The following is a 26,760-nucleotide window of genomic DNA, read 5'->3' as shown; positions in this document are numbered from 1 at the left end:
ACTCATATCATTTAAGTAAAGAAATGAACACATATAAATTCCTCATCTGAAAGTAAGACTACATTACATTTTCTTCATAGAAATACTAGAAACTAGTGTTTGTGAAGGAGAGAAAAGCATAAAAGCACAAACCATCCAGAAATGGTTTTGACTCCTTAGTCCATCTATTTCTTACAGAACAAGACTAGCATCTCCACATGTGCAACCTCTCACGACGTACAATAATGCTCTCACAGAAAACATTTAATGAATAACTCCAAATCTATGAGCTGCCTCCAGGAAATGCTAGGTGCCACTGTTGTTATCATGTGAGGGATGGACCCAGCTTGCATAAAGATAATGACTACATAAGAATCCTCATGTATTTTATGGCTATAAAGTTAACACTATAAATGCATAATCAGTTTTTAGTGTTTTTAGATTATATTAAGGAAAATTTCTACATTTATCAGTGATAAAAATAATAAGACTAATTAGCTATACAAACATACATAACAACTGTGGATTCCTATTATATGAAGGTTAAAAAAAGTCACAACTAGTTTTAGTTTTCAAGGAGCAATGTATTACCAACATTTGAAGAAACAACTTTGTAGGAAGTTAGAAAGGTCCCTGGAACATAGCAGTCACTCAATAAACATTTGTTGAAAGAATGAATTGATTAATTCATCAATCAGGGCTCTTAGAGAAATGACTGGAGCCAGAGCAAGAAAAACACAAATGACCTAGGAGCACCTTATTGTGCCAGAAAGTAAGAAATATCCAAAGAATAATGAAATATCTGAGGGACACAGGAGTCAACCGAAGGTGCCATACCATTGGCCAAATCTGGGATAATTTGAGCATCAAAATAAATAATGACAGTAATAGACCATAAACCTGTAGATAAAATAGGAATCTAAGAGCCTATGTGATATAAATAAATAAGCAAAAAATGAGAAGGATCAGAAAGCTCTTGGGCAGAATGCCAACTCAAAAATCAAAAAAGAATATGGAATCAAAAATCCCCCTCTGGCAACTCTCAGACTAGTCACTGATTCAGACAAGAACCGTCAATGGATGCCAAATCTGGTGGGTAAAGGAAAGGTTGGTGAGGAACAGAGTGTTTATATAGTCTCAAACTATCTCCTCAGAAAATACTTGTTACTTACACTATTTAATAATAAAGCATACTTGTTAATTAACTTCATGATAGAGAAGCCTGACACATATACTCTTCACCAAGAGGCAAAAGTCATCCCTAATGGGACAAATCAATATCATATATCTCCTGATAAGAAACATGGGATGACCCCAGGTCACTTCCATGGTCACTCATGCTAAAAATGCATAAATCATAAGGAAACAGCAGACAAACTCGAGTGAAGGGCATTCTACAAACAACATATAGAAACATCAAGGTCATAAAAGACAAGACTGAGGAACTGTTTCAGACTGAAGTGGAATGAAGAAAAACAGTACGCCCATGATTCTGATTAAATGCTGGACCTACAAAGGATGTTACTGGGATCACCAGGGAAATGCGAATGGAGGCTGGACGACACAGCGTTTTCAGACGGCTGATGTTAACTTCCTGATAAGACATCGTGGGTGTACCTGGAAAATACACACTCAAGTGCTAAGGGGTAAATGGGGCCTCACATGCATAATTATTCTCAAATGGTTCAGAAATGTTGACTGTTTCTGGGCGATGGGTACCTGGGAGCTCTATGTACTCCTTCTACAAAATTTATTTACATTGGAAACTATTTCTTTTTTAAAAAAAAAATAGTTTTTAAAAAATAAGAGGAAAGAGAAAGCAAAGTAGTTCTATGAAACACTCCTCATTAACTGGCAGATTACCCATGCTGTGCTGAATTTAACTCCTCTCTGGGATGTAACTACTGGTTAAGGCCCATCTACTTACTGGGAAGTTCAAGACTGGAGTGCAGAAAGGAAAAGACTATCTTTTCAACAAATATTGCTAAAGGAAAAAAAAAAATCTTGAACCCCACCTCACATCATACATAAACCTCAATTCCTGACAGACTATAAATCTAAATTTAAAAGATAAAATAATAAAATTTCTAAAAATAAGATGAGGTTATCTTCACAATTTTGTGGCAGATAAAGATGTCCTAAATAGCACACAAAAAAAGCACTACCATTCTAGCAATCCCACTTTGGATATCTATCCCCAAAAAACAAAAACACTAACTCAAAAAGATATACACACCCCCATGTTCAGGGAAGCAAGCTAAGTGTCCACTGATGGGTGAATGTATAAGGAAGAAGGAATACAGCCACACAATGGACTATTACTCAGCAATAAAAAATGACATTTTGTCATTTGTGACAACACGGATGGATCATGAAGGCATCATGCTAAGTGAAATAAATCAAATACCCTATGACCTCACTTATATGTGGAATCTACAAAAAGAAAACATAAAAAATTAGAACTCATTGATAGACAACAGACCAGTGGTTGCCAGAGTTAGGGGATGAGGATAATTATAATAGGTAAACAGGGTCAAAAGGTGCAAATTTCCAGGTATAAAATAACTAAGCCATGGGGATACAATATACAGTATGGTGACCATAGTTAATCATACTGTATTTTATATTTAAAAGTTGCTAAGAGAGTAAATCTGAAAAGTTCTCATCACAAGAAAAAAAATGTGTAACCATGGATGGTGACAGATGTTAACTACTTACTGTGGTCATCACTTCACAACACATATAGACACCAGGTCAAGATTTTGTATACCTAAAACTAGTATGATGCTCTATGTCATCTATACTTCAATTTTTAAAAAGCACTAACTGTAAGAGAAAAGACTAATAGATAAGACTGAATTCATATAAAAATTTCTGTTCTGGAGTTCCCGTCGTGGTTCAGTGGCTAATGAATCCAACTAGGAACCATGAGGTTGCGGGTTCGATCCCTGGCCTTGCTCAGTGGGTTAAGGATCTGGCGTTGCTGTGAGCTGTGGTGTAGGTTGCAGACGCGGCTCGGATCCCGCGTTGCTGTGGCTATGGCGTAGGCCAGTGGCTACAGCTCCAATTCGACCCCTAGCCTGGGAACCTCCATATGCCGTAGGTGTGGCCCTAGAAAAGGCAAAAAGACAAAAAAAAAAAAAAAAAATTCTGTTCTTCAACGTGCACCATTTGGAGCACAGAAAGATATCTGCAATACACGTATCTGTCAAAGGATATGGATCCAGAACATGTAAGAACCATATGTCAATAAAATACAGAAAAAGCTAAAAATCAGACAATGTGGGTTTTTTAAAATGGAAAAAATATTTCAACAGGGAAGATCCTAATGCCAACAGGTACATGAAAGGGTGCTCACTTTAATTAGTAGGGAAAAGCAAATTAAAACCACAATGAAATACTGCTATATCCCCAGAAGAATAGGTAGAAAATTTGAAAGCTAAAGACACCCTACTTTAACAGGGTTATGGAAAGCTCTCATTTACTGCTACTGGGAGGGAAACATGATAACTGACACTGTATTAATAGTGAACACAAGAATAACCTATGACCCAACAACTCCAATCCTAGATACATCCCCAACAGAATGTTCATCGACAGGGACCTGCTGATGGCATAGGAAAAACTGCTCAATGTTCTATGATAGCCTATCTGGGAATAGATATGTGTATGTGTATACCTGACTCACTCGCCTGTTCAGCAGAAATTAAAACAGCATTGTAAATCTACTATACATCAATAAAAAAAATTTTAAAAAGAATGTTCATAGCATTATCATACTATTATTTCTAATCCCAAACTGTAAACAACTCAAATGTCCACCATCATTATAATGAATAAGTAAACAGCACCTAGCAGAGATATGCTATGCTATTAATACACAATGTGGATAACTCTCACAAACATAACATTCGGAAAAACAAGCTATCACAAAAAGAGCATGGTGCATGATTCCAATGAGCAGGCACACGCATCTAAGACGACAGAAAGCAGAACGGTGGTTTCCTTTGGAGTTGGTGAACCACTAGAAAGGGGCATGAGGGAGCTTCTGAGGCACTGGTAATTAAAGCTTGCTATACTCGTAAAGCATTCACAGGGCAAAATTCCATCGAGGTGCTGCAATCATAATTTGTGTGCTTCTTGGTACATATTATATTATATTTTAAAGTTTACCCCTCAAAGTCTACTCATTCTCTCAGCTCACTGCAACATCCAAAGACGGAAACTCTTTATCGCCACTGGCCTCTCTCCTGTTTCCTTCCTCTGACTCCTTTTCTAGTTTACCTGCTATAATCCTTGGACATAGACTTGACCCAAAGCTCAGCACCCAACTGCTTTTGCTTCACAGCACCTGGCCTCGAGGGCGAGTCCACAAGCGTGGCTTTCACCAGTGGGTCAGTCACAGTTGTCCTTCTGTCTGTGCCAACTGCTGTGACAACGCTCTGGCAGAATAGGGGGGCTACAGCAGTTAACGCTCCTGAATGTCTTTTCTTTCTTTACCCATAAACAATGGCAGTGGTTTCCTAACGGAATTTGCTTTTAAGTATTTTCCACCTTCCAGTCACATGTCAAACTCAACTTCCTAAATTGCTCTTTTAAACACATCATTCACCTGCTCATAAAAATTAATCCCCCAAATTACAGACAGTATTTATATCCTAAAGCTGCATTCAAGTCCATCGCAACCTGCTCTCTAGCTACATCTCTAGACTTATCTCTTACTAACCACTTACCTGCACTATTTAAAAAACACCTACAAAAAAAAATTTTTTGGGAGTTCCCGTCATGGCGCAGTGGTTAACAAATCTGACTAGGAACCATGAGGTTGCGGGTTCGATCCCTGGCCTTGCTCAGTGGGTTAAGGATCCAGCATTGCCGCGAGCTGTGGTGTAGGTTGCAAACGCGGCTTGGATCCCACATTGCTGTGGCTCTGGCGTAGGCTGGCGGCTATAGCCCCGATTGGACCCCTAGCCCGGGAACCTCCATATGCCTCGGGAGCGGCCCAAGAAATAGCAAAAAGACAAAAAAAAAAAAAAAAAAATTTTTTTTGGCTAAATCTGTTGTCCAAATTCCTATTCCAATCAATGCCTTTCCTCAAGTATTCCCTCAGCCTGGAATATTCCTTCTCTCCCCTAAACTTGCCTACTTTCCATTCAAGACCAATATCTCACAGCAAGTGCTTCAGCCCAGCACATGTTTATCATTACTTAACAATATTGATGGCTGTTATCACTCACTGGGGACCTGATCTTTAAGCACTAAGTTATGTGTTTTATGTAAACAACTGTAAAATTCTCATAGAAAAAGATAACGGTTTATATCTCTCAGATATGTTAAAGCAATTGCTTAATAAAGAGAGGTAGTGGTGTGATGCTAATTATCAACCAGCAATCTGAAGAGTTTCTTAAAAGTTAAAAAAATAAACAGCCTCTTGCCAACTTCAAGCTGAATAGGTTTTTTGCTTTATTATAATAATATTTTGGCTTATTTACGCTTACTTAATAAATACTGGAATCAGCTGAACAGATGCAAAAGGACTGGTACTAGGAAAGTCACAGAGTTCTGCAAAGAGCAGTCCTTGAAAAAGAAGAGTGTCTACCCAGCACTTATGCACATGGGGAAGAAAGAAGCGTCTGGCCTGCGGATGAGCACAAGCATGTAGACTATAATTAAACAGACTAGAGAGTCGGCAGCAAAATATTTTTTTCACTCCATCACAAAAATACCTCTCAGAAGGTAACGACTTGCATTAATAATTTGACAGACGAGTAAGTAGACTTAGGGCTGGTACTCAACTATGGAACTTTATTAACTTGGCGCCATCAGTTCATGCACTGTGTCCAACACAGGTCTGCTCCTCCCAATAGATAATTGGACATATACTGTATGCAATCAGAACAACCTTTAAAATTATTCTCAGGAGCTTAAAATTAAAACACTCATTTACTGAGCAGTGTATTACACATAAGTGGGGTGGGTTTTTTTTTTGGATTTGAAGGTTTCTTGACAAACTTCATGCGAATGTTCTAAATGTAAATGGTTCTATCAACACATTTCTTTAACAACAAACAAAATAATAATAGTTTTCTATTGAACTAAAGAAAATCATTTTTAATTATGAAAACATATATTTTAAAAGAGAAACTGATCATGCCTACCTTCACTTTAGGAAAAACTCAGTCCTATTTTTTGTTCTTTGTAACCAGACATCTTTTTGCCAACATTGAAAAAGTAAAAAATTCACCTTTAAGAGTGCAAATTTTTAAAATAAATATAATTACCTTCTTCATTAAAGCAAATATTTAAAATAAAATCTACTAAAGCAATTTTTTTAAGTAATTATTACAATTACCTTCTTCATGGTCCCACCTGTCTTTATGGTCTGCTCTATTAATACCTGTTGACTATGCAACTGGCCTGTTTGAAGGAAAATACAGAGAACAGCACATGCAGAACACAACAACACAAAAGAAGGAAACGAGTCAGGGCCATACCTGGGTTATTATTAACATTACTTTTGGGTGGCTTCTGAACTGGTTTGGGAAGCGTAGATTCAGCTAAAGCCTTATTAGCGACAGCTTGCTGGGCCTTCTTTATACTGCTCCCTTCGGATTCCCATGTCTGCTCCCCAAGACTCAGTTGCACTGAGAACATCTTGGAAAAACATAAAGAGACAAAGAAAACATTGAAATGTTTCAGGAAATAAAATGTGCTGTTCGAAAGAAAAACAGACCTCAGAATCAAAATTTTAGAGCTAGAGGTGAGCTTACAGATCATCTGCAATAAAAATTTTATTCTAGTATCTAGTAAAAGAATTTTAAAAGATTGTGCCAAATTCTGTTGGAGCCTATCCCAAGGCTTAACAGCAGCTCTAAGTGTACATTTGGGTAGAATGTATCAAGAAAATAGCTTCCCTAAATGGAATCATATTGTTAATATCATTCACACAGTCCTCAAAAAAAAAAAAAAAAAACTAGAACAAAGAGTAAGAGAAACTATATGAGAATCCAAACGGTTCTGTCTTTATAACCTTTACATATCTAATTCCTTAAACTTTATACTTGGTACAATCAAGTCAATGAGTCAAGCAGTCAAGCAACCCAATTAAATATTCTGTGACCAAGAACCTCTCGATCCTCCACAACCAACCTTTAACTGGTCACCGAATTCACTCAGTTTTAACCCATAAATATTTCTCAAATCTCTTTCCTCTTTCTGCCAGCGATACTGCTGCACTGGATACAGCCTTTCGTCACCTTAACTTAGATGTAATTATCTCCCAATGGACTGTTAGTGAAACTATCTTTCCTAAAACTCAAATACAATTGCATCACTCCAAACAATACCAGATTAAAAACCTTTGATTATTCCCCTTGTAGCAGGACACAAAGAAGCTACCCGTGCATCTTCATCTCACACCTCCCCCTTCCCTTGCATATCCTAGTGTTCCATTTACACCGTATTTCTATATGTGCCCCCCAAATCTACTGTTCACCTTTAAAATTTAGGATCAAGTTACTGGATGTACACGCAATCTGCTCTTTTCTCCACAGACAGCTTACTACTTTGTAGAAATACAAAGTATGAACCTCAAAATACTTACTAGTTATGAAGAAATAAACGTGTCTTTGCAGAAAAGAGATCAGGTAGAAAATACCTTTAACAACCAAGTGATTAAAGTTAGCATCATCAATAATCATACACATGGACATCGTGTGCCTCCAGATATGATCCAATGACACGTATGTAGCATCCTTGGCCAAAAATGTCTACCCTAAATCTAATCATAGGGAAACAATCAGACAGATCTAGATTATGGCATATTCTATAGACAACTGATCTAAACTCTTCAAAAATGTCAATGTTATGAAAGGAAAAAATAAAACAAAAGAATGCATGGGGGCTGTCCTACATTAAAGGATGCTAATGAAACATGAAAAAACATGATAAAGTATAACATAAGATCCATGACTGGATTTGGAGTGGGAAGAAGAAAACTATAAAGGGCATTTATAGATGAGCCAGGGAAATTTGATTATAGACCATATACTAAATAATATATTCAGTCAATATTAAATTTCCTGACTGATGATAGCATATGGCTATGGAGAAGAATGTCTCTGGTCTTACAAGACAGATATACAAGTATTCAAGGATGATATCATGACAGCTGAAATTTATTTTCAAATTGTTCACAGAAAAGTACATATCTATACAGAAAGAACAAGAAAAAAAGTAAGTGTAGCAATGTAGTAAATAAATTAATGATTAGTAAATCTGAAAGATACGGGTCCCCATTATACTACTCTTTCAATTTTTCGTATAGGTTTTCAATTTTTCAAAATACAGGGTTTGAAATATTTACAATCACTTGAAATTCAAAACATACATGTATCTGTTAAAAGTGAATAATTTTTTATTCTGATATAGTTTTAAAATTTTACCTAAAACATATCTTTAATACATTCACCTGATTTTAAAATGATTTTTCAATGACTAGCTCTTTTGGTGTTTAACAAAGAACTCTGCCACAAAGAATGTCACAGCCTCCATTCTCCTCCAAATCAGTTCATGCTCCAGAACATTCCACACATTATTCTTCCACTCATTCACGTTCAAAACCTCAGTAGATTCTTTGTTTATCCTTGCCTTCCTAAGACTTCTTTAACAATGCCTCAAAACTGTTCGTTGCATATCCACCATTTATTGCTATGTGCAATGTTAGGGAAGTACTTATTCTTTCCCTGTTTTCTTACTTCTTTGGAGTGAAATTGGAGTAATAAGAAAAGTAAAACAAAATGGTGTAAAGGCCCCCATTTGAAATGTAGAGATTGTCAAAATGGATGAAAAAAGCAAAATCCAACCCTACACTACCTCCAAGTAATGCATTTACTACAAAGACATACGGTTTAAAAGGGGATAGAAAAAAATATATATCATGATAACATAAATCAAGGAAAAGTGAGAATGATTATATTAATATCAACAATGCAGACTTCAGAGCAAAGACTACTACCAGTGAAAGGCCATTTCCTAATGATAAAGGAGCCAATTACCAAGGAAGACAATAACACTTAGGCCAACTAATAACAGAACTTCAAAATATATGAGGCAGAAATTAACAGAACCACAAAAAGTAAGGAAGAATCCACAGTTAAAGTCAGAGATTCAACACCCCCCTCTCAATAACTGACGTAACAATTACCAACCAGCCAGAAGACTACAGTAGACCTGAACAACACTATCAACCAACATAACCTAACTGCGATGTTTTAAAAATATTCAATCCCAAAAGAGCAAATTCTCACAAAATATCTACCAAGATAGACAATATTCTGGACCATAAAACAAATCACAACAAATTTAAAGGAGTCAAGTAAGGCAAAGTATATTCTCTGACCACAATGGAATTAAATTATAAACTGATAACAAAAAGATCTCTGAAAAATCTTCAAATATCTGGAAACTAAATAACGCATTTCTAAATAACCCATGGGTAAGAGAAGAAATCCAAAGGTAAAATAGCAAGTACTTTAAAGTGAATGAAAATGAAGATCCTACATCTCAGAAGGTGACACTAAAACAGTACTAAAGGGAAATTTCTAGTACTGCCTGCGCTAGAAAAGAAGGAAAGTCTCAAATAACTCAGCTTTAATCTTAAAAGAGAATAAGGCCAAATCAAATCTCAAGTAAACAGGAAAAAAGTAATAAAGATAAAAGCAAACATAACAAAATGAAAAACAGAAAAACAATAGAGAAAAAAAAATCACAAAACCAAAAGCTGGTTCTTCGCAAAAACCAATAAAATTTGTAACTCTCTATGCAAACTAGTCATGAAAAAAAGAGAAGACACAAATTACCAGCATCAAGAATGAGAGAGTTGGAGTTCCTGTTGTGGCACAGTAGAAACGACTAGGAACCATGGGATTGTGGGTTCGATCCCTAGCCTTGTTCAGTGGGTTAAGGATCTGGTGTTGCCGAGAGCTGTGGTGTAGGTCGCAGACGTGGCCCAAAAGCGGCTCGGATCCCAAGTTGCTGTGGCTGTGGTGTAGGCTGGCGGCTACAGCTCCGGCTAGTCCCCTGGCCTGGGAACCTCCATATGCCGCAGGTGCAGCCCTAAGAGGCAAAAAAAAAAAAAAAAAAAAGAATGAGAGAGGTGACATCACAAAAGATTCTTAAAATATTAAAAAGACAACAAGAAAGGGGTTCTCTTATGCTACAGTGGGTTAAGGATCCAGTGTTGTCACTGCAGCAGCTGGGACGAGGGTTCAGTCCCGAACCTGGGAACATCCACATGCTGCAGATGCATCCAAAAATTAATTAATTAATTAATTAATAAGACAAGGGAATTTTTTTAACAACTTTATGCCAATAAACTCAACCACATAGGTTCTTAAAAGCCACAGTTACTAAAGCTCATTCAAGAAGAAATAGGTAACCTGAGTAGCTTTATGTCTGTTAAAGAAATTGATCTTTCCACAAAAAGTCCCGGCCCACATGGTTTTGATGATAAATTCTATCACATATTTAAAGAAGAAATAATGTCAATGTACAAAAACTCCTCTCAAAAACTGAATTAGAAAGAATACCTCTCAACTTATTCTAAGAAGCTAACATGAACCTTGATACCAAAACCAGAATAAGATACTACCAGGAAAAACAAAATAAAACAAAACTACAGAACAATGCCTCTCATAAAGATAAAAATAAAAATCCTTAAAAAATTAATAAATGGAATCCATCAATACAGAAATGAGAAAATACACTGTAATCAAGCGTTTTATCCAGGAAGGCAAGAGGTGATTCTACATTTGCATATCAATTAATATAATTTACATTAAGAAATTAAAAATGCAAAAAGGACATGACCATCTCAATGTAGAAGAACCATATGACAAAAACCAACATCTATTCGCTCTCAGGAAAAAAAAAAAGCATAAATGCAGTTCCCGTTGTGGCACAGCAGAAACGAATCCAACTAGGAACCATAAAGTTGTGGGTTCAATTCCTGGCCTTGCTCAGTGGGTTAAGGATTCAGCGCTGTTGTGAGCTGTGGTGTAAGTTGAAGATGCGACTCAGATCTGATGTTACTGTGGCTCTGGCATAGGCGGGCAGCACCAGCTCTGACTGGGTCCATGGCCTGGGAACTTCCACATGCTGCAGGTACGGCTCTAAAAATCAAAAAGAAAAAAAAAAAGTATAAAAGCATTCCCTCAGTCTGATTAAAGGCATCTACAGAAAAAGCTACATCTAACATCACAATTAATGGGGCATCTTTACGACTGCTCATAAAGTTAGAAACAAGTTAGAGATTATCTGCTCTTACCACTTCTATTCAACATTGCACTGTAACTTCTAGCCAATGCAATCAGGCAAGAGAAATCAGTAAAATACATTTAGATTGGAAAGTAAGTTCTAAAAGTGTCTTTATTCACAAATAGTTTGTGGAATACGCAACAGCATCTAAAAAAGGGGGAGAAGGGCAAGTAGATTAAGTGATTTTAGCAAGACTGAAAGATGCTGGATCAATATAAAAAAGTCAGTGTATTTTTAAAGCAGACTCACAGATATAGAGAACAAACTAGCAGTTACCAGTAGGTGATGGGGAGGGGAAGTATAAGGGTGAAGAAGTGGGAGGTACAAACTATTGGGTATAAGATTGGCTCAAGGATATTCTGTACAACATGGGGAGTATAGTCAATATTTTGTAATAACTATAAATGGAAGTTAACCTTTAAAACTATTAAATTTTTAATTTTTTAATGTATTATAAAAATAATCTATTTCCCACTTCTAACTTCTTTGGCCCTGTGCAGATTCCCTATATTAGAAAGGCAGTTATTTTTAGTTCTACTTGATAGTATAAATTAAAGTTAGGAGTTCCCATTGCGGCACAGTGGAAACAAATCCGACTAGTATCCATAAGGATGAGGGTTCGAGCCCTGGCCTTGCTCAGTGGATTGGGGATCCAGCTTTGCAGTGAGCTGTAATGTAGGACACAGAGGCGGCTCGAAAGCTGCATTGCTGTGGCTGTGGTATATGCCAGCAGCTGCAGCTCCAATTCAACCCCAGCCTGAGAACTTCTATATACCGTGGCTGCGGCCCTATAAAAGCAAAAAAAAAAAAAAGAGAGAGAGAGAAGTTAACCCACAATGGAAAAGTAGGAATTTTCAGATTCCTATACTCACATTTTTATTCTGCATACTCTCATATGTGTATATACACAAATGTTATACATATATTTCAATGGTTTAATATGTATAAAATAAAATTATAACACAAAAAATTAGTGTATCTATACACCAGCAATGTTTAATAAGAACAATTATAAATTGAAATTTAAAAAACAATGCTACTTACAATAGCATCAAACATATAAAATACTTAAATACTAACCTAAAAATGAGAAACACTTGTCCAGTGAAAACTACAAAATACTGTTGAGAGAAATTAAAGAATATCTAAATAAATAAGACATACTTTGCTCATTTGTTCTCCAAATTGAGCTACAGATTCACAGCAGTTCTGTTCAAAATCCTAGCAAGGGGTTTTACAGAATGGACAATTTGACTCTAAAATTCTTATGAAAATGCAAAGGATGCTGAATAGCTAAAACAATTCTGAAAGCGAGGAACAAAATTAGAGGGCTAGTGCTACCAGACTATAAAGCTACAGTAATCAAAACAGCATAAGATTTGAATAAAGATAGAAAAATAGACCAATAGAACAGAACAGCATCCAGAAATAAACAAACACACATATGGACAGCTGATTTTTTACAAAGGTGCAAAGACAATGCAGTGGGGGAATGAGAATCTTTTCAGCAACTGGACATCCATATGCAAAAAAATAAAAAATAAACCTTATTCCATATCTCACCATCATATACAAAAATTCATTCAAAATGGCAATCAGACCTAAATATAAGGCCCAGATGTAAAAACTATATAACATCTAGAAGAAAACATAGGAGAAAATCTAATAACCTTTTATGGGGCAAAGATTTCTTGATACTAAATAATACTAAAAGTAAAATCTTTAAGAGAACAAATGGAGTTCATCAAAACTAACAGCTACTGCTCTTCAAAAGACATTGTTAAAGAAAGAAAAAGACAAGTCACAAAGAAGGGGAAATACCTGCCAAGTACAAATCTAAGAAAGGATATGTATTCAGAATATACAAAAAGAGGCATTGCAGAAATTGGCAGAGCAGGAACACCAATAAAAAAGTGTCCACTGGAAGTTCCTGTTGTGGCACAGCAGAAACGAAGCCAACTAGTATCCATGAGGATTTGGGTTCGATTCCCAGCCTCACTCAGTGGGGTCTGGGATCCAGTGTTGCTGTGATCTGTGTTACAGGTTGCAGACGTGGCTCAGATCCCACACTGCTGTGGCTATGGCACAGGTCTGCAGCTACGGCTCTGATTCATCCCCTAGCCTGGGAACTTACATGTGCCACACATGTAGCCCTAAAAAGCAAAAAAGAAAAGAAAAGTATCCATCACATTATAAATACTTAATAGATATTTTACCAAGAATTTTTTAAATCCTATATACTACTAACATAGAATGATATAATTATCTGGGTACCTCCATCATCAACATAATTGCTAAGAATTTAAAAATCATCATTCCATTACACTACCCTAGAACAGGTATTATACTTCTCAAATTACAGATGAGAAAACTGAGATTCTGAATTAGTTGTTCAAAGCCACATAAGCTGGATAATGTAGGCAAAGATAAGGCCTGGTAAATCTAGAAAGAACTAAAAAAAAAAAAAGGACTGCTTGGCTTTAAGGCCATTAGGCACTACCCGCCTCAGTGACATCTATTCCACTTGAAACCTTCTCAAAGTGCCAGTATGAGAGTGGCTTTCCTAACACTTAGTCATGCACACTGACAACATATCAAAACAGGGAAATAAAGGAAAAGAAGAAAATACCACTTTATATTATTCTTGACTTTTCCTTAAATTCTACATTGTAACAGCCTTTCTTTTGAGACTTGAGAAAATCACAATTCATAGGAAAAATAAAGAACCGTATTTAGGTACCTGAGAGATATGGCAATGTCGTAATAACCCACATTACCAAAAGGTATAACAAGTTACTTGTTATAATTTAAAATGTGCATAAAAACAAAAGGGGAGAAGGCAAACATTAAAATATTTTTTAAGAGTCACATATTACAAGTTGTTCATATTCTGTAAGACTCACTAGAGGAAAAAGGAAAACATGTAAACCTAAAGAGATGACTACTTCCTGCCAAGAAGTATGCATAAGGAAACAATTCTACACCAACCTGAAGACACTAATCTCTAGCCTGTCTTTCTCAACTATAGATGCACATTTGAATCATTTGAGAGCTTTAAAAAAAATCCTAATATCTAGGCCTCATCCAAGACCAATCAAATTAGAAGGCCTGAAAGTGACATTCAGCATAAGTATTTTTTATCTTTTTTTTTTTTTTTTTTTTGCTATTTCTTTGGGCCGCTCCCGCGGCATATGGAGGTTCCCAGGCTAGGGGTCTAATCGGAGCTGTAGCCGCCGGCCTACGCCAGAGCCACAGCAACGCAGGATCCGAGCCGCGTCTGCAACCTACACCACAGCTCACGGCAACGCCGGATCGTTAACCCACTGAGCAAGGGCAGGGATCGAACCCGCAACCTCATGGTTCCTAGTCGGATTCGTTAACCACTGCGCCACGACGGGAACTCCCATAAGTATTTTTTAAAACTCCCTTTGTGATTCCAATGAATAGTCAAGGTTGAGAACCACTACTGTGTGTGTGCGTGTGTGTGTATATAAATATGTATGTTTACATATCTATGTAAACTGCCATATAATTATGGATAATGTCCCAAAAATTGTTAAGTTGAGGCTGTTTAAATTTTTCATGCCAGAGATAATCATTTATTTCATAAAATACATTTATTTCTTACTTAAAACCAGTGGTAAACATCTATGAATGAAAAAAATCATTTTGTTTTCCACAACAGGGATCCAGACTTAACCAGTTAATATTAACATTCATTATTAACATTACACAGATTTATGAATACTATCTTTCACTCAATAATTCACTAATTATTCTAGTATTTATTCTTTTTAAGACTGAGATACAGGCTAACTGGTGTAGTCCATGATCAAAGCATCCAGAACAGCAGGCAGAGGTTGGCAAATGGATGTCTAAACCTTAAAACCCAAGGAGATCTGGGAGTTCCCATTGTGGCTCAGTGGTTAACAAATCCGACTAAGAACTATGAGGTTGCGGGTTCGATCCCTGCCCTTGCTCAGTGGGTTAAGGATCCGGCACTGCTGAGACCTGTGGTGTAGGTTGCGGACGTGGCTCGGATCCTGCATTGCTGTGGCCCTGGTGTAGGCCAGCGGCTACGGCTCCAATTAGACCCCTAGCCTGGGAACTTCCATATGCCGGGGGAGTGGCCCAAGAAATGGCAAAAAAAGACAAAGAAAAAAAAAAACCCAAGGAGATCTGGAACCATCTAGAAAAAAGAATGTGGACCCAGCAAACCTCAACCATTAGAAAGGGAATTTAATGACACAGAAGAAAATCTGGGGAGGGGAGGAGAGGAAAAGTTAAAGGAATGGGCTTGAACAGATGAGAGGGGTTGGGATTTAGTATAGAAGCAGAGGGGCTGGCCTCTACAGGCAATTCATGTGCAACCCAGAAGGGAAGGCAAGGCTGGGATTTTGCTCAGCCATATGGACCAAGATGGGGGAGAGAGTTGAGGGTACATACAAAGCATATGGAATTTAAGCTGGATAAGGAAATGTGAGGACTGAGGAAAGTCAGAAAAAGGAAAAAGGTGGTAGAATCAATGAATGTGTGGTGTGGAAGGACTACCAAACTCAGACTACTAGAGAGAATGAACTAGATGTCAGAGAGAAATGAATGTCTGGGATTGTGAGTATGGAGGGTCTTGAAGTTATGAGTAATGAGGTAATCAAGAATGTGATCACAGGAGTTCCCGTCATGGCGCAGTGGTTAACGAATCCAACTAGGAACCATGAGGTTGCAGGTTCAATCCCTGGCCTTGCTCAGTGGGCCGTGAGCTGTGGTGTAGGTCGCAGACACAGCTCGGATCCCGAGTTGCTGTGGCTGTGGTGTAGGCCAGCAGCTGCAGCTCCAATTTGACTCCTAGCCTGGGAACCTCCATATGCCGTGGGAGCGGCCCAAGAAAAGGCAAAAAGACAAAAAAAAAAAAAAAAGAATGTGATCACAGGAATGAGTAGTGGAAGGAGAATGGAAGACAAGATAATTGGAGAAATGCAAGAAACTGAAATGTCAGCATGTTGGAACCATCATCTATTTACACAATGATATCACCAAAACTTAAAACAGGATGGGTATTAGAAAGTGAAAGTGAGCCACGAGATATGTGATGGAATCTCCCAGAGGTCCTTCACCCATGTGATCACTGTGCTGTCACAGGGAGGGTTAGTCTATTAACATGAAATTCAAAGCTAGGGATCTATCTTGAGGAAGACTACCTGTAATTGGCAATGAGAAGCAAAAAGGCCACAAACTAGAGAAACCATAAACTACAGAAGAATAAAATAGGTATTACCCTAAATAAACTCAGTCTAGTACAATAGTAGCGTCCTATGTATATACATCATGGTACCTCAGCATAGTAACAACTACAAAGAAAGATGGAACCTGCTGGAGAACTAGCAGAGGGATCAGAGAAGTTTCACAGAGGTTGTGTAAAAGATGTGAAATGTGAGATGAGTGTCCAAAAATGATACAGGGAAAAGGGACTTTTAAATCAGAGACATTACAACACAGGCAAAAGCAGACAGAAGTGAAAAAACAGGAACCATTTGAAAAAATGCAAACAATTCAACTTGATTAAGGGCAGGAAGAATGAGTAGGAAACATAGGAATTTGGCCACAGAAGACAGTCAGGATATAAGACCACACAGGTAGACCAAGGCCACAACCTTTTTCTGTGAACAAAAGATATTATGAACAAATTTAAGTGTGGCTCAGAAACCCTTCATACTAGCGAATAAAATTGATGGGTTTCAGTTTTACCTTCTATTCCTTACTTTGAAGGAGATGCTAGAAAACAATTAAATAATCCAATAGCCAGTTGCTTTACAAAGATTAATCAACCTTTAGAAAACCAACTGTTTCCACACTGTATACAAAAATTTATGATCATTATCATAATCTCCAATATCCAAGATTTAAAATGTGACAGAGGTTTGTGTACAGCTTTGAGATTTTTTTTAAGAGAGGATCAGAGCTCAAACATAAACACATCAGTAACAGATTTCTTTCTAACATGTATAAACACATAGAATGAGGCTGTATAAAAACATAAATTGACTTTCCATTTAAAAGAACAATATTATAAGCAAATACGGACATAACAACAATACTGGTATATACAACTTTTATAAAAGATGAATCTCAGAATTAATCATACTGGAAAAGATGTCTCACCAGGTAACTGTTGTTATATTTTACTCTATATTTATTTTTACATTAGCAGTTATATTTAACGAAAAAAGTTCAAGTGCTGGCAGCAGCACATATGAACTATTAAGCAAGTCACTTAACTTTTCTGTGCCTGAGTTTCTTAATTTGCACAACAGATATCAAAAATCCATATTTCATGTGCTTTCATTAAGTTTTTGTGAAGTACTGTATCTGAAAAAGCTCTGTAAACCATAATGAGCTATAAAATTGTTTAGTACAGACTTTAAAATATTTTTAATAAAGCTAAGAGCCTTAAGCCATCCATTACCACCCCCCAAAATAAAGCACAATTAAAACCTGAGATGATAAATCTGATAGACTTTGATAAGCATGTCTCACCACCTCTCTTTGAAACCTTACCTTCGAATGAGCAGGCCCTCTTTCTTTCAGAAGTTTATACTGGGGTTGGACTCTATTGAAACGGGCTAACTCATTTACCAGACACATTGGAGTTTTCTCTTTGGGGGTTGCCATTTTATCTTGGAGAGAAGCTGTAAATAAAAAGGCTGTAAAGTTTTTGTGAAGAATGACTTTACAAAATGGAAGAAAAGCTAGTTTTGACTTTTTTAGATTGAAGTCAGATCGTATCTTTGGATTAAATTATTTTCATGAATTTTATATAAAAAGTACAAATCATCTAAAGTCTTCCATTACATGCAACAGAAATATGTATCACATTTTACACAACAAATTGAGGTAACCTCTTTCCTAGGTACCTAAATTGCTCTCTATATATACATATGATAACAGCATGCTTAAAGATTTTAAAACTATACAAGATTAAATTTTTAATTTATCCTATAACTTTCCTTTAATAAATTTTAGCACAAACACATAATCTTACTACTACAAAAAAACTAAATTTTATCTACCTTTTTTACCACTTGATCTTTCTTTTTTTCCTTCTCATTCTGAGGCAGCATATTAACTGAAAAAGCTCTAGTCTTGGGATCAAGTCCTAAGTTTAATTAATAAGCTCTGTCAACTACTCTTTTTTAGTAACTTTTCTTTTTGTTTTTTAATGAAATTTTGAAAAGCAGAAAGAATAATTTAACAAAGGACCATGTTCTTACCATCCAGAATTGAAATTAACAATTTCTATGTTTGCTTTAAGTCTTACTTAAAATGAAACAAAAAGACAGTATTACATTCCAGTTAAGTCCCCTTTATCTTTTCCAGAAACTACCACTATATGAATTTAGAATATACCCCCCTAGGATATTCTAAAGTGCATGTGTATGCATTCATGCATATCCATGAAGAAACAGTCTTGATATATGTGGTTTTGAATAGTTCATATAAGTAGTAATATAATAAACGTATCATTTTCACAACCTTCTTCACTGTTATGTTTTTGAGATTTAACTTATATACATCTAGTGCACTGCTTTTAACTGCTGTAAAATTACCATGTTTTTTTTTTAATCCTCTCCCCTACTGATAGTAGATATTTAGGTTGTTTCCAATTCTTCACTTTTAAAAAGGTAAAACACTCTACCAAACAGCATTCAGAAGGACTGTACCAAATTACCTTCTTCTGGGAGTATGAGAAGTACCATTTCCCCTCAACCTTGAAAAATGCAGTATGGGCAGGTATCTTAATCTTTGATAATGCGATGTTTGACAAAATATATTGGTTTTGATCACTTGGGTTTCCCACTGCTTCTGTCCTTTTTTTCTATTGATTATTTTATGTGTTACATTTATCAATCTTTTTATAACTTATGCTTTTTCTGCCTTGTTTAAGAAACCCTTCCCTACAAGGTGTGAATGATTTTTACTTAAATTTACTAAGTCTACTATTATTTATCTATAAAATAAGGGTAATAAGTCTATTCTACTTAATTCACAGGTTGTTATAAGGTTAAGATTTTTAAATGTATGGTACTTTAAATTCTACCACAGTTATTACTACAGATTCAGAATATTTTCCTAACACTATTTTATTCTACGATTTCCTTCATCTCATGTATAGACATATTTAACTGCTTTTTACTTTTTCATCTCCCATTAATCAGTGTCAAAAAAATATTTTAAACCTCAAACATAAAACATGCAAGTGGATTACCTCTGGCTCAATGAAACTGTAGTCACAATATACAGAGAATACATTAGACAAATAGAAAATTTTAGGAACTTCATCTATAAACTTTCCATGACAAGGTTTAATTAGAAAGTGGTATTCTTTTTAATACTTTAAATTAGTTTTTTAATATTCTTTGGTATAATAACTTGATCATAATCATCATGATTAAGAAATTAAAACAATACTATAAAAATACTTAGTAAGGCATAAGTAAATATATATATAACTTATATATATATATATATGCAACCAAGAGTTGCTAAAAGTTAATTCTATAGTTAAACCATTCTAAGTGGCTTGCAAACCAGAAAAAAAAAAAAACCCTAGTAATTACTACATTTTTGAACAGCACACAGCACATAAAAGACACAAAGTATTATCAAGACAGGTTGAAGGAGTTTCCGTTGTGGCAAAGGGGAAATGAATCTGACTAGAAACCATAAGGTTACAGGTTCAATCCCTGGCCTCACTCAGTGGGTTAAGGATCCAGCATTGCTGTGAGCTGTGGTGTAGGCTGCAGACGCAGGTCGGATCCCGCATTGCTGTAGCTATGGATTAGGCCGGCAGCAACAGCTCCAATTAGACCCTGAGCCTGGGAACCTCCATATGCCAAGGGTGCGGCCCTAAAAGGACAAAAGACAAAAAAAAAAAAAGAGAGAGAGAGAGAGAGAGGTTGAGAAAATCTTCATTTTACTTTTTCTACTGTATTATCATTCAAATAAACATTTTATACACTATACCAGAAAGTCAGTCATTATATAAAATACGAGGTGACCTGGGATTAGAATCAATGTTGGTCTTTGCACACCATGGCATTAATTACTCAAGTACAATAAATAATACAGCTATCTGAATATCAAAAGCAAAAGGAGTTCCCTTTGTAGCTCAGTGGAAACGAACCCGACTAGTATCCATGAGGACTAGGTTCAATCCCTGGCCTCGCTCAGTGGGTTAAGGATCTGGCGTTGCCGTGAGCAATGGTGTACGTCATAGACACGGCTCGGATCCTGCGTTGCTGTGGCTGAGGCATAGGCTGGCTGCAGCTCCAATTCAACCTCTACCCTGGGAACCTCCATAAGCCACATGTGTGGCCCTAAAAAAAGACCAAAAAAAAGCAAAAGCAGAATGGAAATGAGAAAATACTGAAGTCTGGTAAATCAATTTTGTGTAACACTTAAATAGCATTTATACTGCTACTATAACAATTTTCATAACTCAGCAATGCTTCATATCTGTTATGACACAAAAAATATTAGAAGAGTAAGAATACAATGAAAATTTTGTAGTACAAAAATTAATAGCATAGGTTTCAAATATGTTAAAATATATTTAAATGTTAAGTTCAGAGCTCTGCAAACTTGTCAGATAAGAAAATCTGGAAAATCTGATCTAAATCCTTTAAAGGAAAGTGGTAATAACATGGTGTTAAAATTATACCCCACTAACTTTCTGCTTCATAAAAGTAACATAAATCCAATAATGGAGCCATGGATTTAATGCGTGACTTAAATTTTGCTGTGACAGGTGTGCAAAATACAAATAAGAGTTCATTTTGATAAAACTTTATAACTAAAACCTAAACATTTAAAATAGGCAAATTTAAAAATAATTAGTCCTAGTTCAGATTTTTTTTTTACAAAATGATTAAAACTTTATTTTCCACTGCTGTTCCTCTACTCGATCAGAAATCTTATTAGTACTAAGTATTTGACAGAGCTCAATGATTGAGCAGTAATTCAAAAATTAAACCAAAATTTTGATAAAGTATTTACAAAATTATAAAACAAACTGTACATAAAAATAGAGACAGAGATCTATAAGCTGAATGTATATGTTACTTTTTAGAAGAGCCAATAGTGACAAAAGTAAGCAATATATACACTGTTGCCCAAGTATGTATTTTCAAGGGACCTAAGAATGTCCTCAACAAAGCTACTGTGAAAGAGGTTTCAGGTTGATACAGTGGCTGCCACAGCAGATACATTCTCAGAAGTAAAGGTAATTTATGATCATGGATTTCACAATTCTAAGACTGCTTTTGGGAGAACAAATGCCATATAGTTAAGAGCCTGTTTTGGATATCTCTGCCACTGAATGACACCTCTGTAACCTTGAAAAAGTACTTAAATCTCACTTTCCTGGACAGTAAAATAAAAATAAGAGTTGTTTTTTATTAATGGATTATGGTCTTGGTTGAATGAAACAATGTAAGGCACTATTAACAATAAGAATGTATTATTATTATTCTGCTTACAAATAATTTATTGAAGCACTCTATCATAGAATATGTATAGAATGATATGATTTTATAAACTTTTCAGAGCTTCCTAAACTAAAATACTCTGAGTTAAATTGTTCTCTTAGGATAAGAGATTGTATGATTTTATTCATACAAATATATTTCTTTAATATTCTACAAAAATCATGTATTTGTTATTATTTTTTCTACTGATTTATCAAAACATATTAAATTTGTTTCCACTGAAAAAATTCCCAAGAGTGATAAAAATTACATTTAAGATTTCTCATATTTGTGTCAGGGCATATTCTTTGTTGTTATAAAATTTTTTTTTTTTTTTTGTCTTTTGTGTTTTTTTTTGTTGTTGTTGTTGCTATTTCTTGGGCTGCTCCCGCGGCATATGGAGGTTCCCAGGCTAGGGGTTGAATCGGAGCTGTAGCCACCGGCCTACGCCAGAGCCACAGCAATGCGGGATCCGAGCCGCATCTGCAACCTACACCACAGCTCACGGCAACGCCGGATCGTTAACCCACTGAGCAAGGGCAGGGACCGAACCCGCAACCTCATGGTTCCTAGTCGGATTCGTTAACCACTGCGCCACGACGGGAACTCCAAGTTGTTATAAAATTTGTTTACACATAATTCTCCCTAACTTTGATAAGTAACACTGGTAAAATAGCAATTTATAATAACAACAGTATCCACACAGTCATCAAAACATAGACATACTCTATTTTAAAAGATTCTATTTTTTCCTATCTTTATAAAACGTCCTAGACACTCTGGGACTTGAATCTTTAAAATATACCAAAATAATACAGTTCACAGTTCAATAGGCAAAATTCCTGTCCTAAAGGAGCTTACAGTCTGGTGGAAAATACAGGCACATTTAAGAAATAAATACCCTCAATTGCAACATGCTAAGTGCTATACTAAGGGTGTTCAAAGGGACACCTTAGGTAAGTGAAGGGGATGTTGAAAGGTAGGTTTCAGAAAGTGGTGGTTAGATTAGACTGATTAATTAAGAAAGGTAGGCATTTACCAAGTTAGCAAGGGTGGAAGAGAAAAAGACAGTTCAAGCTTTTCCAGAGCACACATGCAGGAGAAAGCAAATAAAACACATCACATCTGGCAAAAGCAAATAGATCATTAGCAGAATATACAATGCAGAGTAGGAAATAGCAGAAAAAAACTATCTGACCATAATCCACCAAAACACCAAAAGTTTCCTAAGCCAGAACTTAAGAGTGCAGCATTTTTAAGGCAGTTAAATTACAGCCAGAGCTGTTGCTAGTAAATCATAGTCTACCTCACCTGCCAAGGCAAGTCTCTCCATAGAAGAATCCGTTTCCATCCCTGGTCCCAGAAAATGACTTGGACACAGTTTCTATGTCTCTTTTGCTGGCTCACCTTTCCCTACTCCCTGCTATTGGAAGGGACTCATCCTAATTCCCAAGTAAAATAAAAAGAAAGAAAACAGAGTCAAAAAATCAAGGAATTTACCTTCTACAGGTTCTTGCTCTCTAGGAGAAATGTGACCGTCCATAGCTATAACTAAAACAAACCTTAAAACTTCAAATTCGACCATAACCTAAGTTGTCCAAGCAAAACCACCACCCAAGGATCAAACTGCTTTATTATAATTGCCTGTTAATCAAGAACATTTAAAATTCGTATCTCATACAGACACAAAAATCAATTCCAAAAGTGTTAAAATGTAAAATATAAAATATGACAAAAACACAAGTAAACTTGGCTAAATATTTCTCATAATCCTGTAACACTATCTAACCTTATTGTTTTTTTTTTAAATCAAACATGTGCATATTTAAAGAAGTGGGGGGGGCGCGAGGACTCAACTTTCTACTTTGAAATACTGCATTGTTTTACTTCTTTATAATAAACATGCAGAACTTTTAAATCTAAAAAATTATTTTACGAAGCCATACCAAAAGTTGGAAACAGTTTGCCTTAGACTCTAATTGCTCTTCTTTTTTTTTTTTTTTTTGGTTTTTTTAGACCCACACCCACAGCATATGGAGGTTCCCAGGCTAGGGGTCTAATTGGAGCTTCAGCTGCCGGCCTACACCACAGCCACAGCAATGCAGAATCCAAGCTGCATCTGCGACCTACACCATAGCTCACAGCAACGCTGGATCCTTAACCCACTGAGCAAGGCCAGGGATTGAACCTGCGTCCTCATGGATGCTAGTCAGATTCATTTCCACTGAGCCACAACAGGAACTCCTGCTATTCTCCTTTCTAAAGTATTTACAGTGCAACCAAGGTTCTGACAGAAAGAAGATGCCCAAGGACCTGATTCAAAGCAGGCCATAGTGCCATGTCTACAACCTCTGATTTTTCCAAGGGAAACCAGGGATTTAAACACTACAAAAACACAGTGTAGCCTCACATTCTTGACATATTCTATTACATTTTTCCATAAGTATTTCATATTCTTGATACTGTGGTATATTGTCTTTTTTTCAGATCGTTCCTTGCTAGTGTGTAAAAAAACAACTGACTTTTGCATACTGATCTGGTATCCTTCAACCTTACTACACTTATGCATTAGGACTAGTAGGAGTTCATCACATTTTCTGCATAGAAAACCAGGTCATCTTTGATTTACGACAGTGAATTAAAATAGTTTTGTTCCTTCCTTTGCAATGTGAATACTATTTATTTCCTTTTCTTGCCCAACTGCACTAGCTGCAACCTCCAGGACAATGTTAAAAAGGATTGGTCAAAGTAGACATCTCTAACTTGTTTCTGATTTTTAGGGGAAAAAAAAAAAACTGTTCAATCTTTCCATGAATAAGTAAAATATTAGCAAATAAAGTATGTCATGGATCCCCATTTCATACTGAGGAAGTTCATTTCTATTCCTAGTTTACTGAAGACTTTTTTAAAATCAGGAATAGTTATATTGAATCAAATGCTTTTTCTGCCTATTGAGATGACTGCTTTTCACTGTTTACCTTGTTAATGTGGTGGATTACATTACTCTATTTTTTGAATGTTAAACCAACCTTACATTCCTGGGATAAATCCCACATGGTTATGATGTTTTGTCCTTTTAATATTTTGTTGAATCTGATTTACTGAAATTTTGTTTAGATGTTTTTACATCTACATTAGTGAGTAGTAGTATTCTGTAGTGCCCTTGCAATGTCTTTGTCTGGTTCTGGTATCCTAGTGATGATGACATCCATGTCTTTGAAAAACGCTCCCTCCATTACAAATGTCTTTGAAAAGTTTGTGTGGAATTGATATTATTTCTTCCTGGAGTATTCAGTACAAGTCACCAGTGAAACTATTTGGACCTGGAGTCTTCTTTGTAGGAAGATTTTTTTAACTACAATTTTAATTTTTTTATACATATAGGACTATTGAGATTATCTCTTTTCTTCTGCTTTCTTTGGGATGAATTTGTTCTGCTCCTTCTACATTATTACGGTGAAAACTAAAGTCATTTTAGATCTTTCTTCTTTTCTAATATGTACTTAGAGCTATAGATTTCCCACTAAGTACTGTTTTAGTAGCATCTTCGAATATGTTGTGTTTCTATTGTTAGTTTAAAATGCTTTATAATTTTGATTCCTTCTTTTAATCATGAATCATAAACATGCTATTTAATTTTCAAATACTTGGGGATTTTTCAAAGATATTTCTATGAATGACTTCTAATTTAATTCTACTAGAATCAGAGGATTCCTCTTGAGTTGAATCCTTCTGAATTTATTAAGACTTGTTTTGTGGCCCAGAATATAGTCTATCTTGGTAAATGTTCTGTGTCAACTTGTGAACAAATGTGCAGTCTGCTCTTCTTGAGTGAAGTGTTCTGTAAATGCAGAGAGATCAAGCTAGTTGATTATTTGCATTCAATATGATTAGACCTACCATTAGGTTTGAGTCTATCTTCTTGCTATTTATTTTTTATTTTTCCCCATCTGGTCTTTGTTCCTATTTCCATCTTTTCATGGCTTCTGTTGAATTAATTATATTTTCACTTCTACTTTTTTTGCTTATTTATTATAGCTCTTTGTTCTGATATTCTACTGGCTGCTTTAGAGTTTATAGTATATATCTTTAATACAGTCTACCTTTATATTATACTACCTAATGTAAAGCATTAAAATCTTTAATAATATCCTTCCATTTCTCCCTCAACCTTCAAGCTACTGTTATTATCATTATACTTTCATGTATGTTAATAAGCCATATAATCTTAATATTTTTGCTTTAAATAAGAAATTACCTTTCAAAAAGATTAATAAAAAATCTTATACATTTATTCAACTACCATTTCTGCTTTTTTTTTCATCTTTGTCATTTTCTTGCTGCCTTTACAATTTTGCTTCTAGTGGGGGAATGTTGAGCAAGGAATTTGAATAGACATTTCTCCAATGACAATATACAAACAGCCAACAAGAAAAGATACTAAACATGAAAAGATACTAAACATCACTAATATCACATAAATGCAAGTAAAACTACAAGACACCACTTCATACCTATTAGGATGGTCATTGGCATTAAAAACAAAAAAAAAAAAAAACAAAATAAGTATTGGTGAGGATGTAGGGAACTTAGAGCCTTTGTTCATTTTTGGTGGGAATGTAAAATGATGCAACCACTATAGAAAACAGTACCTAAACATGAATTACCACAGGATCCAGCAATTTCACTTCTGGATATACACCCAGAATAACAGAAAGCAGGGACCTGAACAGATTACTTTACTTGCACACTCACATTCTCTGCAGTATTATCCACAATAGCCAAGAGGCGTAAGTACCCTCAATGTCTACTGATGGATGAATGGATAAACAAAACGTGGTACATACACAAAATTGAGTATTATTCAGCCTTAAAAAGGAAATTCTGACATATGCCATAGTATGGATAAACTGTGAAGACATTATGCTAAGTGAAATAATCC

The 26,760-nt window shown here is 35.8% G+C and overlaps 1 protein-coding gene across 54 annotated transcripts in view; it reads right to left on the bottom strand.

Moving 5' to 3' along the window:
- Positions 1 to 26,760, bottom strand: part of STAU2 (staufen double-stranded RNA binding protein 2) — a 319,371-nt gene that overhangs the window by 273,381 nt on the left and 19,230 nt on the right. For 14 of the 54 annotated variants that reach the window (XM_021089204.2, XM_021089220.2, XM_085020662.1 and 11 more), the window contains 2 exon segments: positions 17,851 to 17,981; positions 6,474 to 6,633 (listed from right to left, as the gene is read on the bottom strand). The exons of 2 other annotated variants lie outside the window; for them this stretch is intronic. In XM_021089204.2, the coding sequence (XP_020944863.1) occupies positions 6,474 to 6,633; positions 17,851 to 17,964 (274 nt within the window). In that variant the 5' untranslated portion in view covers positions 17,965 to 17,981. 54 annotated transcript variants of the gene reach the window in all.

This window comes from Sus scrofa, chromosome 4, assembly GCF_054392235.1.
Source record: "Sus scrofa isolate SSC_HxYL_T2T_F1_AM1 chromosome 4, Sscrofa_HxYL_maternal_Yorkshire_Landrace_v2.0, whole genome shotgun sequence".
Classification (NCBI taxonomy): domain Eukaryota; kingdom Metazoa; phylum Chordata; class Mammalia; order Artiodactyla; family Suidae; genus Sus; species Sus scrofa.
The sequence above is the reverse complement of the archived record's forward strand: the minus strand, read 5'-3'. Positions and strand labels throughout refer to the sequence as shown.